The 24,532-nt window shown below is 52.1% G+C and overlaps 1 protein-coding gene across 4 annotated transcripts in view; it reads left to right on the top strand.

Moving 5' to 3' along the window:
- SIPA1L3 (signal induced proliferation associated 1 like 3) overlaps positions 1–24,532 on the top strand; it is a 251,978-nt gene that overhangs the window by 205,987 nt on the left and 21,459 nt on the right. For all 4 annotated transcript variants that reach the window (XM_040252892.1, XM_040252889.1, XM_040252890.1 and 1 more), the window contains exons 15-16: positions 1,932–2,359; positions 16,433–16,654. In XM_040252892.1, coding sequence (XP_040108826.1) covers positions 1,932–2,359; positions 16,433–16,654 — 650 coding nt within the window. The remainder of the gene's footprint in view (positions 1–1,931; positions 2,360–16,432; positions 16,655–24,532) is intronic.

The following is a 24,532-nucleotide window of genomic DNA, read 5'->3' as shown; positions in this document are numbered from 1 at the left end:
GACTGTATAAACATATATAGGATAAATACATGAAAATACATAGGGATTTGTAATCTCATTCATGAGGGCTCCACCCTCATAACCTAATCACTTTCCAAAGGCCCTCCCTCCTAATACCATCCCATCAGATTAGAATTCAGTGTACACATGTTGGGGGACAGTAGCAATAGGTTAACTGTTTCCCAGGTGGCTCAGTGGTAGAGAACCCTCCTGCCAATGCAGGGAATGCGAGTTCAGTCCCTGGGTTGGGAAGATCCCCTGGAGGAGGAAGTGGCACCCCACTCCAATATTATCTGGAAAGTCCCATGAACAGAGGAGGCCGAGAGGCTACAGTCCACAGGGTCATGAGAGTCAGACGCGACCGAGTGACTGAACAACAAACTGCCATAACAGACAGTTCCCAGATCCCAGTGACCTCACATAACAGAAGTTTATTCCCCTCTAATGTAGCAATTCAGTGTGGGTGTTCAGCAAGCAGCTTTCTGCAGGATTCAGGAACCCAGGCTCCCTCCCTCTTGTAGCCTCAGGGTACTAGAGCCCTCTACCGGGCCCCTGCCTCTTTCCAGCAGTGGAGGGAGAGAGGACGTTTTGTGGCTCAGACCTAGACAAATGGCATAAGTGACATCCACCTGTAGTGTTACATTGGCCAGGATGCTGTCACGTGACCACACATCACTGCAAGGGGAGCTGGGGGATGTAGTCCTGTGTGCCCAGGAAGAGACTGAGAACTTGGCAGGCTCTTCACATCCATTCATTCAGTGAGTGAATGATGAGCATGTACCATTGTCCAGGTACTGGGACCCCAGGGATGAAGAGGATAGGTGAGCCCCTGTGCTCACAAGGCTGACTTTCCAATGTGGGCAACAAGCAGTCAGCAGAGAAACAGATTCATTATATAATGGTGAGAACTGATGCTTACTGCAAAAGAAAAAGTCCAGTTAAGGGAAAAGAGAAGGTCAGGCACAGCTGCTTTAGGATGAGGTGGTCAGAGAAGGCCTTCGAGGAGGTGACCTGTAAACAAAACCTTGAATGAAGTAAGAGGCAACCCAGGAAAATCATCTGAGGGAAGTGCATTGCAAGCAGAGGAAACAGCAAGTGCAAAGGCCCTGAGAGAACAGTGCGCCTGGCGTGCTCAGAGCAGCGAGGAGGTCACTGTGGCTGGAACGGAGTGATCCAGAGAGAGGAAGGAGATGAAGTTAGAGACTGGAACCCGGAGCCAGATCATGCAGGGCCCCAAGGGCCATGGGGAGGACTCTGGCTTTTCCCTAGTGAGAAGGAGGGTTCTGAGCAGGGAACAGACGTGAATGGACATGAGTGTTCACAGCCTGTCCCTGGCTGCATGTAGGGCACAGCTTGGGGTCCGAGGATGAGGAAAGACAGACAGGAGGAGGGAGACAGGAGGAGGCTGCTGCCATGGTCCAGTGGGAAGCAGTGGCAGACAGGACCAGGGTGGAGTCTTAAAGGGAGGCAAGCTGTCAGGTTTGGATCTGTTTTGAAGACACAGGCAACAAGATTTGCTGTTGGACTAGATATGGGTGTGAACGCAAAACCAAAGTCCAGAGTGCCTCCACAGCTCTTGGGTAAGGACAGCCGAAACAACGGAGGTGCCCTTAGGAGACAAGGAAGAGGCGAATTCAGGAGGGAAGGCCAGGAGCTCAGCTCCAAACACACTGAGCTTAGTGCTGGCAGCACGTTACATAAGCAGTGTCGTTTATCCCTCTGAGCCACCCCATGGAGCAGGGTTATTGTCAGCCCATTTCATAGATATAGAAACTGAGGCACAGGGAAGTTCAATCGGTGGCCTGAGGAGAGCCAGAGTTCAAAGCTGTCTAGCTCCAGGGTTCACGCTCAGCTGTGAGGCAAACCCCAGTGGGAGGGTAGGTTGCCTCCAACCTGGGGTCTAGGAATGATGACACAGTTCTGCCTTCCAGGGGGAGCCCCAGTACTCCAGTCATTCCAGCAGCAATACCCTCTCCAGCAATGCTTCGAGCAGCCACAGCGATGACCGTTGGTTCGACCCCCTGGACCCCCTGGAGCCAGAGCAAGACCCTCTCTCCAAGGGCGGCTCTAGCGACAGTGGCATCGATACCACCCTCTACACCTCCAGCCCCGGCTGCGTGGCTCTGGCCAAGACACCTCGACCGGCCAAGCCGCACAAGCCCCCGGGAAGCATGGGCCTCTGCGGGGGTGGGCGCGAGGCCACCGGGCGGTCTCACCAAGCAGACCGGCGGCGGGAGGTCTCGCCTGCCCCGGGCATCACTGGACAGAACAAGGGCTACCGACCGAAGCTGTACTCCTCAGGCTCCAGCACCCCAACAGGCCTGGCCGGGGGCAGCCGCGACCCATCCAGGCAGTCCAGGTAAGGCTCCGAATCTAGCCCCGGTTCTTCAGGGGTTCTGACCACCTTCCACATCCCCTACGGTCCTGATGGTGGCGCTCCCTCCCCAGAAATATGCTCACAGATGGGTGTGCTCATACATTCGTTTGCTTACAGATCTGGGATACCATGGACCACCCCTGGCTACCCAGCCACTGGCCTTTAAGGATCTCAGTAGAGGAAGGAAAATCCCTGACTGTCTGTCTCTGGTTCACTCTGACCCTCAGTCTCTTTCCTTTTTCTCTTTCCCAATACCAGTAGTTTTTATGCCTACTGGGAGTCACACACTCTTTCTATTAGGAGTGCATTTGGCTGAAGGTAATAGAAAACCAGACCCACAGAGGCTTGAGCAAATAGAGATTTAACAGTTCCCCATTGGGAAGTCCAGGGAGGGCAGAGCTGGGCTGGTACAGCAGCAGCTCAGGGAGGGCCTTGAGGCCTGGCACCCTGTGTCTTCCTGCTCCATCGTCGTCCTCACACTGGCTGAGACTTCCTGGTCTCCAGATGGCTGTGGTGCCCCTGAGAGGCCTGAGGGCAGAGAACAGAGGGAAGATGGCAGCATCCTTGTTGCTCCCTGACTGTGGACAAAGCAAAAGCTTTCCCAAAACCCCTTTCACAGGCAATGTCACCTGGCCATGTTAGCTGCAAGGAAGTCTGGGGAATCTTGGCCTAGCCTTCCAGCCTCCATAGTAAAGGGCAGTATGGACCCCAGATGGTCTCCACTGGAGGGCTGTTCAACACACATTCCCCTAACCTACTGGGCAGGGCCTGAGAATGTGCATTTGTACAGGGTTCTGTGTCGGTGCTGATGCTGTTGGTCCCCAGACCGTGCTTTGAGAACCACTGGTAGAGAGGCAGACGGGAATAGGTGAGAATGAGCAGGCACTGACTAACCAACAGCCTGGAGTCTACACTGCGTGGGCGTGCGTGTGTGCTCAGTAGCTTCAGTGGTGCCTGACTCTCTGTGACCCCGTGGACTGTAGCCCGCCAGGCTCCTCTGTCCATGAGATTCTCCAGGCAAGAATACTGGAGTGGGTTGCCCTGCCCTCCTCCAGGGGCTCTCCCTGACCCAGGGATCCAACTTGTGTCTCTTAAGTCTCCTGCATTGGCAGGCAGGTGCTGTACCACTGGCGCCACCTGGGAAGCCCGTGCACTGCATACACTTTGAGAATCTGATGGAAGCCACGAAGTGCCTCCCGTAACAGTCATCCTGCCATCACAGGACTCAGCCTGATCCAGGGGCCCTGTGAGGTCTGCAGCCCCGGGCGATGAGTACAGTGCTGCAGCCCCCAGTGTGGACCCCTAAGTGTGGGTCCACCTTCCCAGGTCCACAGTGTGGACGCCTCCCTTCCCTCCGCTGACCGCACCCGAGCAGGGGCCAGGCCCGCCTTAGGGATCTTCATCTCCCTTGGCTTCCTGACACCTTGGCCAGTGCCCAGACCTGAGCCTCTCTCCACACAAAACACACACACCTGGCAGTTGCCTTGGGCCTCCTTGACCACAGCCGCCAGTGGCCCTGGGTCTTGGTCTGTGTAGAAATGTCTGGGTTTTTTTCAAAGGTGAAGCAGTACTTCACTGGTGGTCTAGTGGTTAAGACTGCTTCAAATGCAAGGGGCACGGGTCAGGGAACTAGATCCCTTGCGCCACAGACATGGTCAAAAAAAAAATGGTTTTTAAAAAGGTAGAGCAAAAATCTCCCTCGAAATTCTTAGTGTGATGGTGCAAAGCCCTTTAGTCCAGTCTAGTCCATTCAGAATGTGTGAGTGCTGCTCGCTACCTCCTTCAAGGATTGCATGACCTCGCAGTGAGTGGTCTTACCAGACTCGGGTTCTGCTGCTTGTCGCTCAAAAGCCAGTATTTGAGAGATTGGCGTTGGCTGGAAAGAAAAATATACCATAGTGTGAGGGTCCTAGAGCTTAGAGATTTAAGTATAACTGGATTCGAAGACCAAGGGGCTCCTGACACTGACCAGTTTGGAAACTGCCGTGTTTGGGGGTGCTCGCGTGGCAATGCTGTCCCTCACCCTAGCCTCAGCCCTCCTGGAGTCAGGAGCCAGGAGAAAGGTGAGTGTGGAGAGGAAGGGTCTCACAGAGACATAAGTCTCTGTCACAGTCTGCCTCACTAGACAGATCTCTCTTTTTTTTTTTTTCACTTACTGACTGTGTCAGGTCTCGGTCACAGCACACAATATCTTTCGTTGAGGTCCTCAGGCTCCAGGGTGCTTGAGCCCTCCGGTTGAGGCATATGCGCTCAGTAGTAGAGGCGCACAGGCTTAGTGGCTCTTCAACATGTGGGATCTTAGTTCCCAGACCAGGGGTCCACGTCTCCTGCACTGCAAGGCAGTCGTAATCACTGGACTACCGGGGAAGTCCTTAGATAAATAGACCTGAATCATTTGCGCTCACAGGCTCTTCTGAACAGCTCTTTCATTCATTAATCTGCCCATTCATTTCATTCACAAATATCTCTCAGGGACTTGTTTTGTCCCAGGTTCTAGGCTGAGAGCTGAAGAGAAGGAACACGCAAATTCAGATGAGACGCCTTGCCCTCCCCTCACCCACCATCCACTGAGGGAGACAGACTAGAATCAGGTCATCACTGAGACACGTCTAAGGGCACCCCCCAAGAGGGACTCACTGCCGTGGGGTGCCCGAGTCTCCCCTGCTGGGCACAGGCCTGAAGTAGTAAAGCTGGGTAGCTGAAGGGTTTTGGAATGTGTGCTATAAAAGCAGCGGTGCTGGGGAGTAGACCGTGGCTGAGGCAGGAGGAGTGGGTATAAAATTACCCTGTGTCTGAGAGAAAGATTTGCTGAACCCAGAAAAGAAGGGGGTAAAATGGGAGAGGCACCGCTTCCAAAGAGGGCCCTGTGGTTGGGAGCTTTAATTTGCATGCAGACAATTGATGCTAATTGCAAATCATTCTTATCTACTCATTAAAGCTGCTTCCTGAAGTTTTCTCCTAGGCAACCAGGCTTTAGTGTGGAGCAGCCTTTTCCAAAATGGGGTGCTCAAGGTAATTTGGGTGGTGCGAGGAGGAAAATGTTTTATTTTAAATGGATATTAGGAAAAGTGTTATCAACCCATCCCCTGATTTTACAGATACTGCCTTGGACAGGTTAAGGAAAATTAAATAAATTGATTTAAAGAAATAAACATATTCATAGTCGATGAGAGTGTGGACTCCAGAGTCAGCCCACCCGGGTTTGAGCCCTGCCTCTGCCTTGTCTTGGCTGTGTGGCCTTGGACAAATGACTGAACCTCTCTGGGCCTCAGTTTCCTCATCTGTACAATGGGGGCCTAGTCACTGTCCCTAACTAAGGCCGTGTCAGTGTCCCTAGCTGAGACCCTGATGCTGTCATTAAGGTCCTGACACTGTCCCTAACTAAGGACCTGAGCTATTTCTAACTAATGTCCCAAACTGTCCCTAGTTAAAGCTTGACCCTCTCACTAATAGCCTGAAGCTGTCCCTAACCAAGGCCCTCATTCTGTCCCTAACTAAGACCCTGAGTGCGTGCTCAATTGCTAAGTCGTATCCAACTCTCTGCAACCCCGTGGACTATAGTTCACCAGGCTCCTCTATCCATGGGATTCTCCAGGCAGGAATACTGAAGTAGCTAGCCATTCGCTTCTTCAGGGGATCTTCCCAACCCAGGGATTGAACCCACGTCTCCTGCATTGGCAGGCAGATTCTTTACCACTGAGACGCCTGGGAAGTCCACCTGAGGCCCTGACTGTCCCTAAAGCCCTGCTGCTGCTGCTGCTGCTGCTAAGTCACTTCAGTCGTGTCAGACTCTGTGCGACCCCATAGATGGCAGCCCACAGGCTCCCCCGTCCCTGGGATTCTCCAGGCAAGAATGCTGGAGTGGGTTGCCATTTCCTTCTCCAATGCATGAAAGTGAAAAGTGAGAGTGAAGTCTCTCAGTCGTGCCCGACTCTTCGCGACCCCTTGGACTGCAGCCCACCAGGCTCCTCCATCCATGGGATTTTCCAGGCAAGAGTACTGGAGTGGGGTGCCATTGCCTTCTCCTAGCCCTGAGGCTGTCACAAACTCAAAGCCTGACTGTCCTGACAACCTGAGCATCAGCATCTATTTAGGGACAGAGCCCTTAGTGTTCACAGTCAGTGTGGGTGACAGATCCGCCTCCAGTGACAGCCCATAGTGGCCAGGGCCAGGTGAGGGAAGCCCTCGGGGTGTGGCAGCCCAGAGGAGGGGCCGGACCCAGTGTGGGGGGAGCTTCCCTGGAGAAAAGAGGCTGAGCTCCTGGGAAGGAGGAGGGTGGAGTGTTCCAGACAGAGAGGGTGTGTGGTCCCATTCGCCCCGCTGGCCCTCCCACCTCTTCCCAGCGGGTCCCTAAGCAGCTGTGCTCAAGGGGCCCACATGTGCCTCTGACTGCTGCTGGCCGCACACTGCCCCTCGCTTGGGGCAGCTCTGTGCTTCTGCTGACATAGGTCCATTCCCTGGGGCGGGGCCAGAACGACACCCTGCTGCCCAGTCGGCTCCCCGCAGGCAGGCACGAGCACTCTGTGGCTGCCCTTGTGTCTCCTTCTGGGGCCTTTGTAGCCCAGCACTTCTTGCTCATTTATGTAGCAGGCGCCAAGTGTATGCACAGCTCTCTGCCTCAAACAGGTTCCCTCGCTCTCCTGGAACAGACAGGGTGCTGGGGGAGACAGCAGGCAAATAATTACAAAAGCAATGAGTGAATTATGCTAGGGGAGTGCCTGCAGGGCAAACCTCCTGGGATCTGAGGGGATGTGGTGTATGGCTGGAGGGCTGTCTGATCTAACGGGATGGGGGGTAGCAGGAAGGGATAATCTCCCTGAGGAGGAGTCATTTCTACCAAGGACCAGAGGGTTAAGGGGGAAGGAGCAGGTAAAGTGGTTTCTGGGGAACTGATGATTTCATCTTGATGCTGTTACGTGGGTGTTTGCTTCGTAACTGTTAAATTGTACATATATGTTTTGTACACTTTGCTATATGTGGGCTATTTTACAAATTTTTTTAAAAGAAAATGGAAAGATGATATATGGAGAAAGTGTCCCTATGAGCAGAAATAGCAAGTGCAAAGGCCCTGGGGTGGGGAGGAGGGTGGGTGCCGGCAGGTCACAGGCCCCTTGGCTCAAGGATGGAAATTGGGAGGGCAGCTCATGGGAAGTTGAGGAGCTTGGCAGGAGCCAGACCACGCAAGGCCCTGTCAGCCACAGCACAGTTTGGACTTAGTCTGAAGAACTGTGGGCAGCAAGGAAGTGTTTCAGCAGAAAGGATGATACAGGCAAATAGATGTTTTGAAAGATGGTGCTGGAGGCAGGATTGGAGGAGAAGTGTCAGGGATGGGTCTGAGGCTGAGACATCAGTGAGAAGGGAGGAAGGGGGCCTGGACCAGAGGGCAGAGCAGCTGTGGCTGTGTCAGCAGTGGTACTGCCAGGACGTAAGAAGGGAGGCGACAAAGGTCCGGGACAGTGCTGGTGACTGCTCGTGTCAGGAGGCTACTGCAGACGGGGTTCTTGAGATTCGTGAGAGAATAGAGGCGACTGGGGCCAAGCAGTCCCGAGAGGAATGCCGTGCTGGGTCTTCACTGCGGCATGCAGGCTCTTTGTTATAGCTCGCGGGGTTTCTCTAGTTGTGGTGCACGGACTCTCTAGTTGTGGCACATGGGCTCTAGAGCACATGGACTCAGTAGCTGTGGCACGTGGGCTTAGTTGCCCCACGCCATGTGGTATGTTAGTTCCCAGCCAGGGATCAAACTCGTCCCCTGCATTGGAAAGCAGATTCTCAACCACTGGACCACCAGGGAAGTCCCCAGGAGTGTTATTCTTACGTTTATTGTTGTTTAGCCTCTGAGTCATATCTGACTCTTTGCAACCCTGTGGACTATAGCCCACCAGGCTTCTCTGTCCATGGGATTCTCCAGGCAAGAATATTGGAGTGGGTTGCCATTTCCTTCTCCAGGGGATCTTCCTGACCCAGAGATAGAACCTGTGTTTCCTGCATTGTCAGGCAGATTCTTTACCACTGAACCACAGGGGAAATCCCTGTTCTTACGTTTACTGACCCTAAAGCACCTACTGTGTGCCAGGTACCGTTCCAAACACAGTGGACAAAGTTGAGTCCCTCTTTTGTGGAACTGACACTTTCCTGGAGAGAAAGCGAGGCAGACAGACAGCTGAGCAGCCATGTGCTGTTAATATGCCAGGTGGAGATAAGGTCTGGGAAGAAAACCCAGCTAGGCAGAGGTCCCGGAAGGCTTCTTGGAGGAGGTAATATTTCACAGGATGCATCCAGGCAGCAGAAATAGCAGATGCCGAGTCCCTGAAGGTAAACTCATTTGCGGTGTTCTGGAGATGCTCTGCTGGGCAGACAGGCCGAATGGGAGAATGGCAGGAGGTCTGATTTGCACGGTGGGCAGGGACCCAGCTCAGGCAGGCTTACCAACCACGGTCAGATGCTGGGCTTCGGTTCTGAGAGACATGGGAGTCACAGAACATAATCTGACTTGTGTTTTAAGATCACTGTGGGCTCCTCAGGGGAACGTGGGCTGTCTCAGGGGTAGTAGGGATTGAGTTTGCCAGCACAACTCAAGGACTGACTGACTGCCAGGGAAGGGAAAGGCTCCGCCATGCCCAAACCCCCCACCCACTCCCTCCGCGCGCTCCAGCCCTCCCGTGGAAACCGCTGCAGCCTGTAGCAGCTTGTGCCCGTGGATGATTCCAGTGACTTCACAGACTCTGCCCCCAGACATTCGTCATGGGAGCCCGGCTTCCAGGCACGGGGCCAGGCGCCAGTGCCTGCTGCGGGCACGGCAGTGGGCTGAGCGATCCCAGGCGGGCAGCCACCTGGCCCCCCGCCCTCTCTCAAGGCAGCACACCCTCCAGAGCCCCCTGGGTTTCCAGAGCAATTTGTCCGCGCTGTTTAGAGGCGATGCGTGGCAATAAGAGGCTCTCGGCTCCACGTGGAGCTGACACAGCCAGGCATTCCCAGGTGGACAGGCAGGCAGGAAGCCCGCAGCCCTGCTTCCGCAGGCAGGGCCCTTGTCTCCAGGATCCCCTCCTGGGGGCACAGCCCTGAAAGGTAACATGAGGCCCTCAGGGTCCACTGGGTCCCACCCCGCCCGTGTAGGCTGGGAAGCCAGGGTCAAGGGGAGACACCTACTCGGAGAGTCACTGTCAGCTTGGGAAGAGGAACTCAGGCCATCTCCAGAAACTCCAGGGAAGGAGGATACCAAGCAGAAATCATGGGGCGGGGCAAGGGGAGTGCAAAGGCCCTGAGGTGGAAGTGTGTCTGGTGTGTTTGAGGAACAGTGTCCATGTGACCAGAGCAGAATGAGTGACAGGGGTTTGGGAGTTGCTGAGGGCAGAGAGGGGTCAGCCCAGATGGTGTGGGGCTCTGTGGACCGGGGAGGACTCTGACCCTGAGCTGAGGAGAGTGGTGATGGCTCTCACCCTCTGGCTGGGTTTGGGGTGAGGGCAGGAGGAGGCCACTGTGGGGATACCTAGGCACCGTGGTTGGAGGCAGGGTGGAGGTGGCTGGTGGCAGTTGGGAGTCCCCGTTGATTTTGTGCCATGGAGTTGTTGCCCCATATTGTCACTCCTTCCACTTTCTAAAGACCTGATAGTTTTGCTCCAAGGCTGAAGGCAGAACGTTGCCACGTGTGGCTCCTACACTGAGCCTGATAATTCTAGCCATGTGCAGACAATGATTCAGCTCTCAAGCCCCTGCCGGACACCAGGCAGAAAAGGCCGCACAGAGGCCCCCTTGGGGGTATCTGGTGAGCAGCATATCCCAGGCTCTGGCCTCTGACTGCCTGTGTCCAGGTCACAACTCCACCACTAACCAGCTGCATGGTCTCCTCCAGGCTCCTTAGTTTCTCTGAGGCTCAGTTTCCTCATCTGTAAAATGGAGGTAAAGATAGACTCTGTGGTCCAAGGCTGCGAGGATACAGCCACACCATGGGTTTGAAGCAGCCAGCACGGGGCCTGAGACATAGCTGGTCCGAATACATCAGCTGCTGCTGGGTTCGGTTCTCATGTGGTATGTATTTGTCATGACTACCGCTATCATCAAAAGTACAGGTTGGTGGTTAAACAGAACGTCTCTTGAGCCAGACTGCCTGGCTTTGTATCCTGGTGCTGTCCTCAACCAGTTGTGTAATTTGGGGCGTTATTTTAAAATCTCTCTGGGCCTCGATTTCCCCACTTGGAACATAGGGGGAGTGGTATTTCCTGCCTATGTGTTGCTGGGGCAACTGAATGAAGTGACGCCTCCAAGATGCTTGGAGCAGGGCCTCGCTGTGTGCACGGGCTAAGCACTGGCCACTGCCCTCACTACCACCTGCTCCGTCAGTGCTCTTCCTCCCAAAGCCAAAGGCAGGACTTCCCCCGTGATCTGGTGGTTAAGAGTCCACCTGCCAATGCGGGGGACGAAGGTTCTGTCCCTGGTCTGGAAGGATTCCACGTGCTGTGGGGCAACTAAGCTCAGGCTCCACAGCTACTGAGCCCCCACACTAGAGCCTGTGAGCTTCAAGCACTGAAACCCAAGCACTCTAGAGCCCGTGCTCTACAACAAGAGAAGCCCCCGCAACTAGAGAGTAGCCCACACTCACCGAAATTAGAGAAAACCTATGCACAGCAACAAAGACCCAGTGCAACCAAAAAATGCAGGGGCGCAGCTCCCTTTGTGCCTATTGCCCGCCCGGGGTCACCCATCAGCCTCCCCAGGGATGAACAAACCAGAGCATGGCGCACTCCCAGGCGGCTGTGCAGTTTCTTCATTCAGCCTACAGTTTTTCTGTTTTCACTCCAACAAAATCTTAACTCTTCCCCCTGAGATACAGCACAGGTAAATGCCCAGCCTCTCTGGGGGAAGGTGGGGTGAGAGTACAGAGCAGAATGCCCCCTCCTCAGCCCTGGGAGAGCCTGGAGCCTGGGCATTTAGCCCCTGGACACACCACATCCCTGTGTATCTGCAGCTCCAAGAGCACATTCCAGTGCCCAGGCCTACCCTGAGCACTTTGTGCAGATGTGATCTCGTGAGGCAAGTGTGTCGTTGCCTCAATTCTCAGAGGAGGAAACTGAGGCTCATTGAGGGGAAGGGGCTCCAGCAAAGATTACAGCATGTCAGTTGGGGCTGGGATTGGACCCCAGGTCAAGTAAGCAGCATGGTCTATGTTCTCAGCATGTTCTCCGGCAGCGCTCATGCCTCGTTTTTCAAGCTGAGGCTCGGGGAGGGCACCTGGCCTTGCAGGTGCTTCAGAAAAAAGGTGTATTCACTCTGTTGATTGACAGGTGGGATAAGAACTCCACCCTGTACTTGGCATCTGGCACAGCTCATGGTCCAAGGGGGAGTGAGAAGGGACGCCCGTCTGAGCGGGCCAGGTCGAGATGCACAGCATATTCAGAATAGTTCTTTGTGGCCCTGCTGAGTGTGGGGGGCATCCGTTCATGCCTGAGGCTGGTAGAGGTTGAAAGCAGGGATAGTCGTGGGAATGCCTTTGGCTCCAAACAACAAGTCCCAGCTCAATTGGAGGAAGTCTGTTACCTCTGAGAACATGAAGTCCCACACTAGGGAGGGCCCCATGATTGGGGAATTTACTGACTCAAGGACTCAGGTTCTTTCCCTTTCTTTGTTCTGTCTCCATCGGCCTGCACACTGGCTCCCCTCACAGTCTCAAAGTGACTGTCCAGGTAGTCACCATGTCAAGTGGAAGAAGAGGTGACGTTAACTACAAGTGGTCTTTGTTAGTTTTCCAGTGAAGAAACCTTCCCCAGAAGCCACCTACCAGACGGTCCACACACACACCTAATGCTTCATTGTCCACAAGTAGATCACAGACCTACCCCTGACCCGTCCCAGACAGCTGGCATCCAACATTCGGGATTGTGTCCTGTGCTGGGTGCCAGGTCACCTTCCTTGAGGCTGAGTAAAACCAGCCTTCGTTTACAAGGTGACGGGGAATAGGATGACTCCCAGTGCCTGCCACAGGCTGAGGGGGCAAGCCCATCCCAAATGGGGCAATGGATGGAGCCAGCTGGCAGACACAGAGAACAGGGTGTTCTTCTTTTCCTCTTGCTTTATTACTATTTGTTTTGGCCATGCTGGGTCTTTGTTGCGGCACACGGGCGTTCTCCAGTTGTGACATGGGGCAGGGGCTCTCTCGTTGTGGCATGTGGGCTTCTCGGTGCAGAGCGTGGGCTTAGTTGCCCTGTGGCATGTGAGATCTTAGCTCCCCAACCGGGGATCAAACCTGCGTCCCCTGCACTAGGGGGCAGATTCTTAACCACTGGACCCGATCTTCCTTTTTTTTCTTTATCATCTCTTGTTTTTCTTTCCAGCTCGTAAAAGCTGATGACAGGGTAGAGAAATATGTACTGTAGAAATATAAAAGTTAGGGTTAAAACCAGTTAGGATATATTCATAGAGTGGACCACCTGCAGCCATTGAAGGGGAAAGGGTTTTGAGTGGATTGACATGGAGAGAGCTCCAGGGCATCGTGTTAAGGTGAAAGCCAGGTGCAGAGCAAGCTCATGATAGGCTGCCATTTATGTTAGAAAGGAAAATTGGGAGGCTACACACACTGGGCTCTCTGATGAAGAAGAAGAAAGGGGGAAAGTCAAGGTTGCCTCAAAGGAGGAGACTGAGCTGTCAGACAGCACTTTGACTTCTACCCTGTGCTGTGTATGTGGTTTTATGCGCCCGCGCCGCCCCCCCCCCATCATTACTGCCTCCAGAGATAATCAGTGTGCACTCCTCCAGAGACTTTTCTCCAAATCTGTACCAACCCAGGTCTATCAAACATATTTTGACAGTTACGCAAAACAGGGAAAGCATTTTACATTACACCCCAGGGTGGACATCCTCAGTAAAGTTTCACGAAACCACTCACCCTTACCTCATATGAGGCACACTGAGGCTTTTATTCCAGTCTGTTTCTCCTCACCTCTACCCCAAATAACAGTCAAGATCTAGTAAATTGATTTCATGGCCCACAGTTGGGGAAAAAACTATACATTTCCTTTTCATAAAAAAAAAAAAAAAAGACACCCCCCCACAAAAAAGCCCAATAAACATTTGACAACATATGTACATTTTAAAAAAGAAAAAGCATCCTTTGCATGATGCCTCATTTTCACTTCCTGTAGCTCAGGCATCTGTCTTCATCCATAAACAGGAGTTGACCTCATTCTTCACACTAGCTGCATAGTTTTTGATCCTATGGATATGCTTGGACTGATCTAAGAATTCAGGCCATGTCCAGCTTTTTCTTGTTTACACACAGCATTGCAGTGACCATCCTTGTATGTGCCTGCATGTCCTTGTGCAGGCTTTTCTGTGGCGTGGATTTCTGGGAGATCAGATGCTAGACTGACACTACTCACATCTCTCAGTTCAGCTCAGACACGGTCTCCTCCTTGGGGAAGCCCCTGTGACCTCCCCAGATAGAGTCCGATCCTGATGTTACATGCTCCGTGACTCCCTGGACAACCCCCTCACCAGCTCACAACCTTGGACCTGTTAACAGATGTTGCTAAATTATAGAACGTCTATATAAGTCAGTCAGAGCTTGCATTTTAAAATCCATCCTGACAGTCTGCCTTAGGATTGGGATGTTTCAGTATTCACATTTAATGACGTTACTGATGATAATTAGATTTGCATTCGCCGTTTTGTGCTTTATTTTCTATGTTTACTATCTTTCTCCTTTGTTCTTCCTTTACTTTTGCCTTTTGTGTTGAATTAGTTTCAGTACACCATTTGGATTCTTCTTAACTTTAATTATAGTATGCATCTTATCAGCGTACTTCAGATTAGTGTTAACTGCATACCAACAAAATATAGAAACTTTCCTCCAGCAAAGCCCCATTCCTTTCCCTCTCCTTTTTGCTGTTACTGTCATACATTCTACATCCATATATGTTATAAACCAGACAATATAGTGTTATTATTGCCTTATACAATCTTACATGTAACTTTGGAAGTTAGAGAAGAAATAAGAAAACCTAAATATTCTATGTTGCTGTTCAGTTGTGTCCAACTCTTTGTGACTCCATGTCTGTAGCCCACCAGGCTCCTCTGTCCATGGGATTTTCCATGCAAGAATACTGGAGTGAGTAGTTGCCATTTCCTTCTCCAAAATACTCTATGAAGTCTTTTATTTTAACCTATTCTTACCATCTTGGACCCTTCACTTCTCCATGTGAATTCAGGTCATCACCTGCAGTCATTTCCTTTCAGCCCAAGGAATTTTTACTTATTAGGCAGATGTGCTAGCAATGAATTCTCTGAGTCTGTTTATCTGGGGACATCTTTATTCTGCCTTCATCTATGAAGGATAGTTTTGCTGGACATAGAAGTCTTGGTTGATGGTTTTTTCCTCTCAGCACCTTGAAAATACCACCCCATTCTTGGCAACCCACTCCAGTACCCTTGCCTGGAAAATCTCATGAACATAGGAGCCTGGTGGGCTGCAGTCCATGGGGTCGCAAAGAGTGGGGCACGACTGAGCAAATAACACACACTTCCATTGGTTCAAATGACAGGTCAGCAGTTGATTGTATTGATTTCCTCTGTATATGATGAATCTTTTTCTCTTGGTGCTTTCAGAGGTTTTATCTTAGTGCTTGACTTTCACTCGTTTTTCTGGATGAAGTCTTTGTGTTTATCCTGGTGGGGATTTGTTGAGTTTCTTAGATGTGTAGATGAATGTTTTTTTATCCAGTTTTAGAAGCTTTTAGCCATTATTCCTTCAAACCTTTCTTCTGCCCCTCTTTCTCTTCTCCTTCTAGAACCCTCAGTGAGGTTCTGCAGTGGCAGAACTTGCTTGTTCATTGAGCTGGGCAGGGGGATGGGAGGAGCCCCAGGCTAAAACATCAGATTTCCTCTGTTCTTACCCTGAAGTTCAGTTTTTCAAGAAAATAAACAATACTTGGATTGTTGCATGTCCTCGGTTAATTTCCAGAGTGCTGAAATGGTTGTTTTTGTTGATTTTGTGCTTGGTGGGGAGAGAATTTGCCAGTCTTCTCATTCATCCATAGTCAAAAGTCCCACCCTTTAATTTTGCTAAATTGACCTTCAGTAAGTTTTTATTAACTTGCACTCCAAGGACATTAATTTTCCCATTTAAAGACCTCTTACTTGATGTGGAATTAGAATTTTATTTTGAAGTTTTAAAAGCTGACTTGCTTCAATGGGGTCAGCAGTTGGGTCCCCAAGACTTGGGTCCTAATTAACCACATAAGGTTCATTGTAGCATTAACTCCACAGGAATCCAGCATTTGAAATATCGAGCTGTGGGTTTAGATTAGATCAGCTGGAGTGGTATCTGACGTGTATTAGTGCTCAAAAAATATTTGAGTGAAGATGCTATGTGGCAAGGCATAAGTTTAACAAAAATAAGTTACAGAACAATTTATTAGCACAGTCTCAGTTATATGAAAATATAATTATCACACCCTTCAAAAAAAAGGTTCCTGTTTTCCAGTTGTATACACATTTTTCTTTTTGTCTGTTTTTCTTTTTCTTTCTTTCTTCTTTTTTTTTTTTCTAAAGCTGTGCTGTGCTGCTTGTGGGAATTTAGTTCCTGGCCAGGGATCAAACCCAGGGCCCCAGCAGTGAAAGTGAGTCCTAACCATGGACCACCAGGGAATTCCCAACATATGTGTTTTAACCATAGGAAAGGGTTAAGAAAGAAATACAGTGAACTGTAAACCATGGTTACCTCCAGAGATGGGTCGGCGGGACCCCCACCTTCAGCTGTGTGGGTTGTGCTCAGGATACAAGGAATCTCCAGGTGTTTAGGGAATCATCCACCCACAGAGGGTGACTTTTTTAGATACCCATAGAGGTACCAACTGTGCTAGGAGGACATCGCTGGGAGGGGATGGGGGCTGTGAAGGCAGCATTACCTTTTCTCCACGTAGACATCTATGTATTAGAATTTTCGCGACAGTATCTCTCCTGTGTGAATGAACTTTTTTTTTTGTTTCCCAAGAGTAAACTTAAAACAGATTGACTTTTCGAAACGTAGGACAGAGTTGTTTTACTTTTCTAATTTTTACATTGCAGTGATATGAGCTCCAGGGCCGGCTACCCTGTTCAGGTTCACAAGACAGCCAGCACTGAGACCCCACGGCCCTCACAGCTGGCCCAGGCCAGCGCCTTCCAGCTCTCCACCTCTGTCCCCAAGTCCTTCTTCTCCAAGCAGCCCATGCGCAACAAGCACCCCACGGGGTGGAAGAGGACAGACGAGCCCCCACCACGGCCACTCCCCTTCACTGACCCAAAGAAGTAAGTGCCTGGGCACCTGGTGAGGCACCCCCAGAGCCAAGCTTAGCATCTCGGGGCAGGGGGGAGGGTGACCCCTCGCTCCCTCATATGTCAGTCACCATGCCAGTCTATACACTGGGAACACAACCACGCACAGACCGACAGGGTCCCTGCCCTCCAGGGGGCCATGCTGGTTGGGAAAACAGACAGCAAATAGGGTGACTAAGAAAAGTGTGCAGAGTCGGATGGTGGCGAGCCTTGTGACACATCTGGATGAAAACCCTTCCAGGCAGAGGGAACAGCAACTGACAGACCCTGCAGCAGGAGCGGGCTTGGTCTGCAGGGGAAGGCCAGTGTGGCTCGGACCATGTGAGCACATGAGGTCAGAGGCAATGAGCACAGGCCGTGGAGGGTTCTGTGGGCCCCAGGTAAGGGCCTGGGCGTCTGCTGTAATTCAGGGGGAACCGCAGAAGGGTCTGGAACAGAGGGGGACAGACCTAAGTTGGGTATTCACGGGCCCCTGTGGCTGCACGTGGAGCATGGCCTGCAAGGGACCAGGAGACAGGGGGCGCTGGTGTGATGGTCCAGGCAGGACATAAGAGGCCTGGGGTGGGATGGAGGCTGAGGAGGAAGAAGGAGGCAGCTTTGGGATAGATTCTCTGAAATGGGAGCTAGCAGGTTCCGCTGGCAGATCGGATGTGGTGTGAGAGAAAGAGCGAGGTGAAAGGTGATACCAGGTCTTTCAACCTAGAGGATGGGCAGACTCTCCTTGAGCTGAGATGGGAACTGAGTGGGGAGTGGGCTCAGGGTTGGAACTGTAGCTGCTGCAGCTAAGTCGCTTCAGTCATGTCTGACTCTGTGCGACCCCATAGACGGCAGCCCACCAGGCGCCCCTGTCCCTGGGATTCTCCAGGCAAGAACACTGGAGTGGGTTGCCATTTCCTTCTCCAGTGCATGAAAGTGAAAAGTGAAAGGGAAGTTGCTCAGTCATGTCCGACTCTTCGAGACCCCATGGGCTGCAGCCTACCAGGCTCCTCCATCCATGGGATTTTCCAGGCAAGAGTACTGGAGTGGGGTGCCATTGCCTCTCTGTGGAACTGTAGAGTGAACTGTAAACCATGGTTCCCTCCAAGTGGGGAGCTCCAGAGCTCAGGCCTGGACGGGTTACCCTTTTTTATTTTTTAGCTGCACTGGGTCTTGGTTGCTGCACGAGGGCTTTCTCCAGTTGCGGTGAGCAGGGGCTACTCTCATTGCGGTGCACAGGCTTCTCGTTTTGGGGGCCTCTCTTGCTGGAGCACAGGCTCTGTGGCACATGGGCTGCAGTCGCTGCAGCTTGCAGGCTCTGTAGAGTACAGGCTCAGTAACCCTGAGGCATGTGGGATCTTCCCAGACCAGGGATCAAACCAGTGTCCCCTGCATTGGCAGGCGGATTCTTAGCCACCGGACCACCAGGGAAGCCCACAGATGGATTTCTGTTGTGATGTTCAGTAGACACGGAGGAGGCGGTCGGGTAAGGAGTCTGGAGCTCCGGGGAGAGGTCATGCTGGAGAGAGTGGGACTATTGTCAGCATAAAGGCTAGAGAGGAGGGGGATGTAGGCCTCCGCCTGAGATCCCTCTGTTCATACAAGAGGAGGAGCCAGTGAAGGAGGAACCCAGACGAATGTGGGGTCTGGGAGCCCAGGGTGACGACTGGGAGCAGTCAGGGAGCATAGGGTTGAGCCTCCCAGAGGTGACTGGAGGAAGCCAGAGAGAAGCCAGGGCAGAACAGGAGGCAGCTGATTTGGGGCATTTTGCTCTGAAACCAAAAAGAAGAGAGGAGTGGTCAGTTAAAAACCGGTTCTTTGAATTTGGAGGTTTTATTTCTTTTAATTTGGCTGCACTGCGCAGCACATGGGATCTTAGTTCCCCAACCTAGGATCGAACCCGTGCCCCCTGCATTGAAAGTGTGGAGTCTTAACCACTGGACCACTAGGGAAGTGCCAATTTTTGAAGTTAAGAGTACAATGATACTGAAACTTTATCCAGTACTCACCACATGCCAGTTTGGGTGCTGAGCTCTAGTCCATGAATTGATTCACTGAACCCATCTCAACAACCCTTCTATGGGTTGTTGTTCAATCAGTCATTCATTTCCAACTCTGTGACCCCATGGACTGCAGCACATCAGGCTTCACCATCTCGTGGAGTCTGCTCGAACTCATGTCCATTGAGTCGGTCATGCCATCCAACCATCGCATCCTCTGTCACCTCCTTCTCATCCCGCCCTCAATCTTTCCAAGCATCAGGGTCTTTTCCAGTGAGTTGACTGTTTGCATCCGGCAGCCAAAGTATCAGAGTTTCAGCCTCAGCATCAGTCCTTCCAGTGGGTAGTCAGAGTTGATTTCCTTTAGGATTGACTGGTTTGATCTCCTTGCAGTCCACGGGACCCTCAAGAGTCTTCTCCAGCACAACAGTTGGAAAGCATCATCACGTTCTTTGGCTCTCAGCCTTCTTTATGGTCCAACTCTCACATCCGTACATGACTACTTGAAAAGGCATTTCTAGTGATTTTTGACTAGACTTACCTTTGTCTGCAAAGTGATGTCTTTGCTATTTAATATGCTGTCTAGGTTTGTCACAGCTTTTCTTCCAAGGAGCCGGCATCTTTTAATTTCATGGCTGCAGCCACCGTCCCCGGTGCTCCATGAAGCAGACCTGTCATTTGCCCAGTTTTACTGAGGAGGCAGAGGCTCACAGCTGGGAAGGGGTGGAGCTTGGGTCAGAACCCAAAAAGCCACGGCTCCTCTTCAGGTGGGGGGCCTGCCCTACCCCGTCCTGTTCTCTGTAACGTCCTCTCTCGTGACCTGGAGCGGGCAGTTCAGATGTGTGGTGACACAGAGCTCATAAGGAGAGAGGTGTCAGGAGATAGAAACAGGATCCCTGGAGAGGTGGGCGATCGAGCAAGCTGAGAATCCACTTCACGCTGCTTGCTGACAGCCGGGGGCCACTCTGCAAACTAGATTTTGATCCTCCCCTCCCCTGACTAAAACCTCCAGCGGCTTGCCCCGCTCCCAGGACTAATGACAAAGGCGCTCCTTTCCTGAGTGCATATATCGTACCAGACACTAATGCACCGTGGGCTTTGCCCAGACTCCCACCTGGACCCCACACAGCGTGCCCGTCACCCCTCTGCCCTCCTCTCCCACGTTGCCCCAGGCTTGCTCCACTCCACCCATCCGGCCTCTGCCGGCTCCTCGGTCTTGAGTCCCACCACGCGCAGGCCGACCTCAGGGCCTCTGCAGTGGCTGTCACCAGTTCCCGGAATGCTCTTCCTCCACGTCTTGTGGCCAAGGTGGGGTTCTGGAGCTTGGTCTGGTGCCACCTCCTCATTCGGGTCTCCCCAGCCTTCCGTCGCCACTGCCGTCACTCCACCCCTGGTCTCCGTTCCACAGCCCGTTCCTCCACTGGAAAGCAGGTGACAATCTTGGTCACAAGACCAGTGTCCCCTGACACTGTGTGGGCACTCCATCAGTGAGTGGGATGTCTGAGCCTCACGTCACACTCCATTCTCACTGTAACCCCATAATATATGGTAAGGCCCTCATTTTCCAGGGTCCCAGAGGGTCCAGCCCTGCTGGCCCCACTCTGCTCCTCCATGGGAGCGGCCGCCCTGGCCTCCCCAGCACATGTGCTGTCCCTTCTGCCTGGGTGCCCCCTGACCCACCGGCCCTGTCCTGCCCACCTGGAGTTTGCTGGGGCTGCCATAACAAAGCACTGCAGACGGGGGCTCAACAGCACAAGTGTCTTTCCTCGGAGCGCTGGAGGTTGGAGCCAGGGTGGAAGCAGGGTTGGTTCCCTCTGTGGGCGGAGAGCAAGTGTCTGTAGCACGCCTCTCTCCCGGCTTCTGCTTGATTCCTCAGCTATCGGTGGGGCTTCTTGGCATGTAGATACATCCGGGTGTGTGTCTCTGTGTCCACATCTCCCTTTATAAGGACACCAGTCGTTAGATTAGGGTCGCTCTTAATTGCCCCATTTTACCTTGATTGGGCTTCCCTGGTGGCTCAGATGGTTGAGAATCTGCCTTCAATGCAGGAGACCTGGGTTTGATCCCTGAGTCAGAAAGATCCCCTAGAGAAGGGAATGGCAACCCACTCCACTATTCATGCTTGAAGAATCCCATGGACAGGGAAGTTGGCAGGCAACACAGTCCATGGAGTAACAAAAAGTCAGACACGACTGAGCGAGTAACACTTTGACTTTACCTTGATTACCTCTGGAAAAACACCATTTCCACATCAGGCCAAATTCTGATATTTGGGCTTAAACATATCATTTGGAGGAGACCCATAATGCCAGCCCTCAGGTCTCTCACAGACCTGCCATCCTTGAAGAAACTCTTCCAAGCCCCACACCAGGCTCATCCGTCCCACGGACCCCACACTTCTTCCCCTGCTTGGCCTCTATCCAGAGCACATCACAGTCATTTGCTAGAGATTCAGTTCTTTCCTGTCAACCCATTGGACTAAGGGTACTGGGACAGCAGACCCACCTGAGCCCCACCCAGGACAAGGTATGTAGTAGGCACTCAGAAAATATATCTGGCAGATTTCCCTGCTGGTCCAGTGGTTGGGACTCCACGCTTCCACTGCAGGGGCACAGGTTTGATCCCTGGTCGGGAAACTGAGATCCTACACGCCACCGTGGCATGGCTGAAAAAAATATATACCTGGACAGGTGACAGCCAAAAACAAACAGCAGCCCCCCTTTTCCCACCATAAGATCCAAAGAAAGCTTTTACTGTATGTACGTGCATTGCGTAAAAATATGTAAACTAAATATATAAAACACTGGGGGACACAGAATAGTTCCGTGGTTTCTTATATTTATTAATTTGGTTACAGATACATTTTTAAAATCACGTGCTTTAAGTAATATGTTAACTTAGAATTAATGCTTTTATCCATGTGCTTTTAAGAAAGCTGCTCTATTCAAACTCTCCCCGAGCATTTTGGAAATGTCTTTGTCATTGTTAGAGACACTTCTGAGTCACCTAACCTAGTTTTCCAGAAAACATTGTCTTTACTTCCAGCTAAAGTATTTGAGGCTAAACATGTTTTTTTTCAATCTGTGTATGATTCTGTTGCTGAAATTTTATCCCAAGGCATGAGAACTCATTTGCATAACTTATTTACCTACTTTTATTGATACCTCCCCTGCCAAGTGGGCTTCCCCAGTGGTGCAGTGGTAAAGAATCTGTCTGCCAGTGTAACAGACGCAGGTTCAGTCCCTGGGCCAGGTAGATCCCCTGGAGGAGGAAATGGCAACCCCCTCCAGTGTTCTTGCCTGGAGAATCCCCATGGACAGAGGAGCCTGGTGGGCTACAGTCCATGGGGTCAAAAAGAGTCGGACATGACTGAGGGACTAAGCGCACGCACACGCACACGCACACACACACACACACACACACCTGCCAAGTATTGTCATAAGCTCTTTACCTTTTTTAACTCATTTAACCTTCACTACGAACAGTGAGTTGTAGGACTTTGTATCCCATTTTCCAGGTAAGAAAAATTGAGGTACAGAATGGCTAAGTCACTTACCCAAATTCACTCTGTTAGTTAAGGTTAGTCACTGCAGGTGTCATGGTTGTACAAAGGTCACCACATATTTCTTTTAACATTTATCTTTATTTACTTATTGGCTACCCCTGGCCTTAATGGCAGCATGCAGAACCTTTGATCTTTATTGTGCACGCAGAATCTTTAGTTGCCACATGTGGGACCTTAGTTCCCTGACCAAAGATCGAACCCAGGCCTTCTGCATTGGGAACTCAGAGTTTTAGCCACTGGACCACCAGGGAAGTCCCATCAGTTCAGTTCAGTTCAGTCACTCAGTCGTGTCCAACTCTTCGCGACCCCATGAATCACAGCATGCCAGGCCTCCCTGTTCATCACCGTCTCCCAGAGTTCACTCAGACTCACATCCATCGAGTCCGTGATGCCATCCAGCCATCTCATCCTCGGTCATCCCCTTCTCCTCCTGCCCCCAATCCCTCCCAGCCTCAGAGTCTTTTCCAATGTGTCAGCTCTTCACATGAGGTGGCCAAAGTACTGGAGTTTCAGCTTCAGCATCAGTCCTTCCAAAGAAATCCCAGGGTTGATCTCCTTCAGAATGGACTGGTTGGATCTCCTTGCAGTCCAAGGGACTCTCAAGAGTCTTCTCCTACACCACAGTTCAAAAGCATCAATTCTTCGGCACTCAGCCTTCTTCACAGTCCAACTCTCACATCCATACATGACCACAGGAAAAACCATAGCCTTGACTAGAGGGACCTTAGTCAGCAAAGTAATGTCTCTGCTTTTGAATATACTATCTAGATTGGTCATAAGTTTTCTTCCAAGGAGTAAGCGTCTTTTAATTTCATGGCTGCAGTCACCATGCAGTGATTTTGGAGCCCAGAAAACTAAAGTCTGACACTGTTTCCACTGTTTCCCCATCTATTTCCCATGAAGTGATGGGACCAGATGCCATAGGTCACCCCTAATATGAGTGTGTCTCCAAAGGAGTAATCACCAAATCTGCCTCCTTTCTCATTGATTCTGGTCAGGGACCTCTAACATGTCCCCAGAGCACTATAAATGGCTGCAGCCAGCACAGGGGTGCTGTCCTTCAGCCAAGCTGTGTGGATGGGGCTTTACAGACCCCCCAGGTCCTCCCGGTGACCGTATTTCTAGAGGAGGAAGTTGATGCACAGTTAGAAGTGCGTAGCCTGGGTCACCCAACTGGAAGTGGCAGAGCTGGGATTCATACCTAGAAAGAGAACTGGCAGGGCATCTCATCATGGGAAAGACTCAGGCAAGGCTCGCATCCAAGGCCGGACTCGCGCCTTCTGCGGACTAGTGACTTCTCGGAGGAAACAGTCGCCTGTTGGGGGCGCATGCTCCATTGCACGAAAAGCGGAGTGAGCTGGTGAAGGACGGAGGAGCTGTACCCTGAGGGGACCCAGGGCACTGAGGTGGAAGCCCCCCACCCCTCCGCACCCAGCCCCTCTGCTGCAGGCCCCCTGCAGCTCTGCCTCAGGAGAGGGCCGAACAGTGCCGTTGTGACTGCTTTGTCGCAGGACGCTGAGCTCACCGGCCTGCCTTCTCCCACAGCGTGGGGGTTGGAAAGGACTCCCCTGTTGGCCGCTCACCCCTCCCTCACTCAGCCTTTATCTCTTTAAACCGGCATGACATCCTCCCCACCTCCCGGCTGTGAGGACTTCCTGAGGTAACTGCCGTGAGGACCCCAGCACGAAGGTTGAGCTGCACAGGGCTGAGCAGGAGAGAGCATGGCCAGGCTGGGTCCCCACGGAGCAGGAGACAGAACCTGCGGCCTTCAGCCCCCTTCCTCAGCCATCCAGGGCACCTCCTCCCTGCCAGGCTGGTCTCAGCCCGACTGAAAGGCTGGCGTGTGGCGGCCCTTCTGGCCCTGGTCCCTGCAGACAGGGCCTGGTGAGGAGGAGGCAGGCGTGCCCTAGGGAATAGCCTGCTTGTTGCTTACGGTGGAGCGTGGTTGTGGCGGTGATCCCCCAGGTCACATCTGGGGACCCAGGCTCCAAATGTCCTCATCCATAAGAAGGACAGTCTTGGGACTTCCCTGGTGGTCCAGTGGTGAGGACTCCCACTTCAGCTGCAGGGGCATGGGTTCAATCCCTGTTCGGGGAACTAAGATCCCATATACTGCATGGCGTCGCCAAAAAGTGGGGGGAAAAAATGAGCAGCCTGGGGCCTGAGAGAGAGGGAGTGCTCAGGGGGCGAGCTTTGCTGTAGCTGCTGTTACTGCCACCGCAGTCAGGAGCAGTCCCCCGAGTGAAGCCCAGGACCCGACTGCGGTCACTGTGTCAGAAGCTCTCAGGGCATCAGTACTCTTGCCGGTAA

This window comes from Oryx dammah, unplaced genomic scaffold, assembly GCF_014754425.2.
Source record: "Oryx dammah isolate SB20612 unplaced genomic scaffold, SCBI_Odam_1.1 HiC_scaffold_13, whole genome shotgun sequence".
NCBI lineage: Eukaryota > Metazoa > Chordata > Mammalia > Artiodactyla > Bovidae > Oryx > Oryx dammah.
The sequence above is the reverse complement of the archived record's forward strand: the minus strand, read 5'-3'. Positions and strand labels throughout refer to the sequence as shown.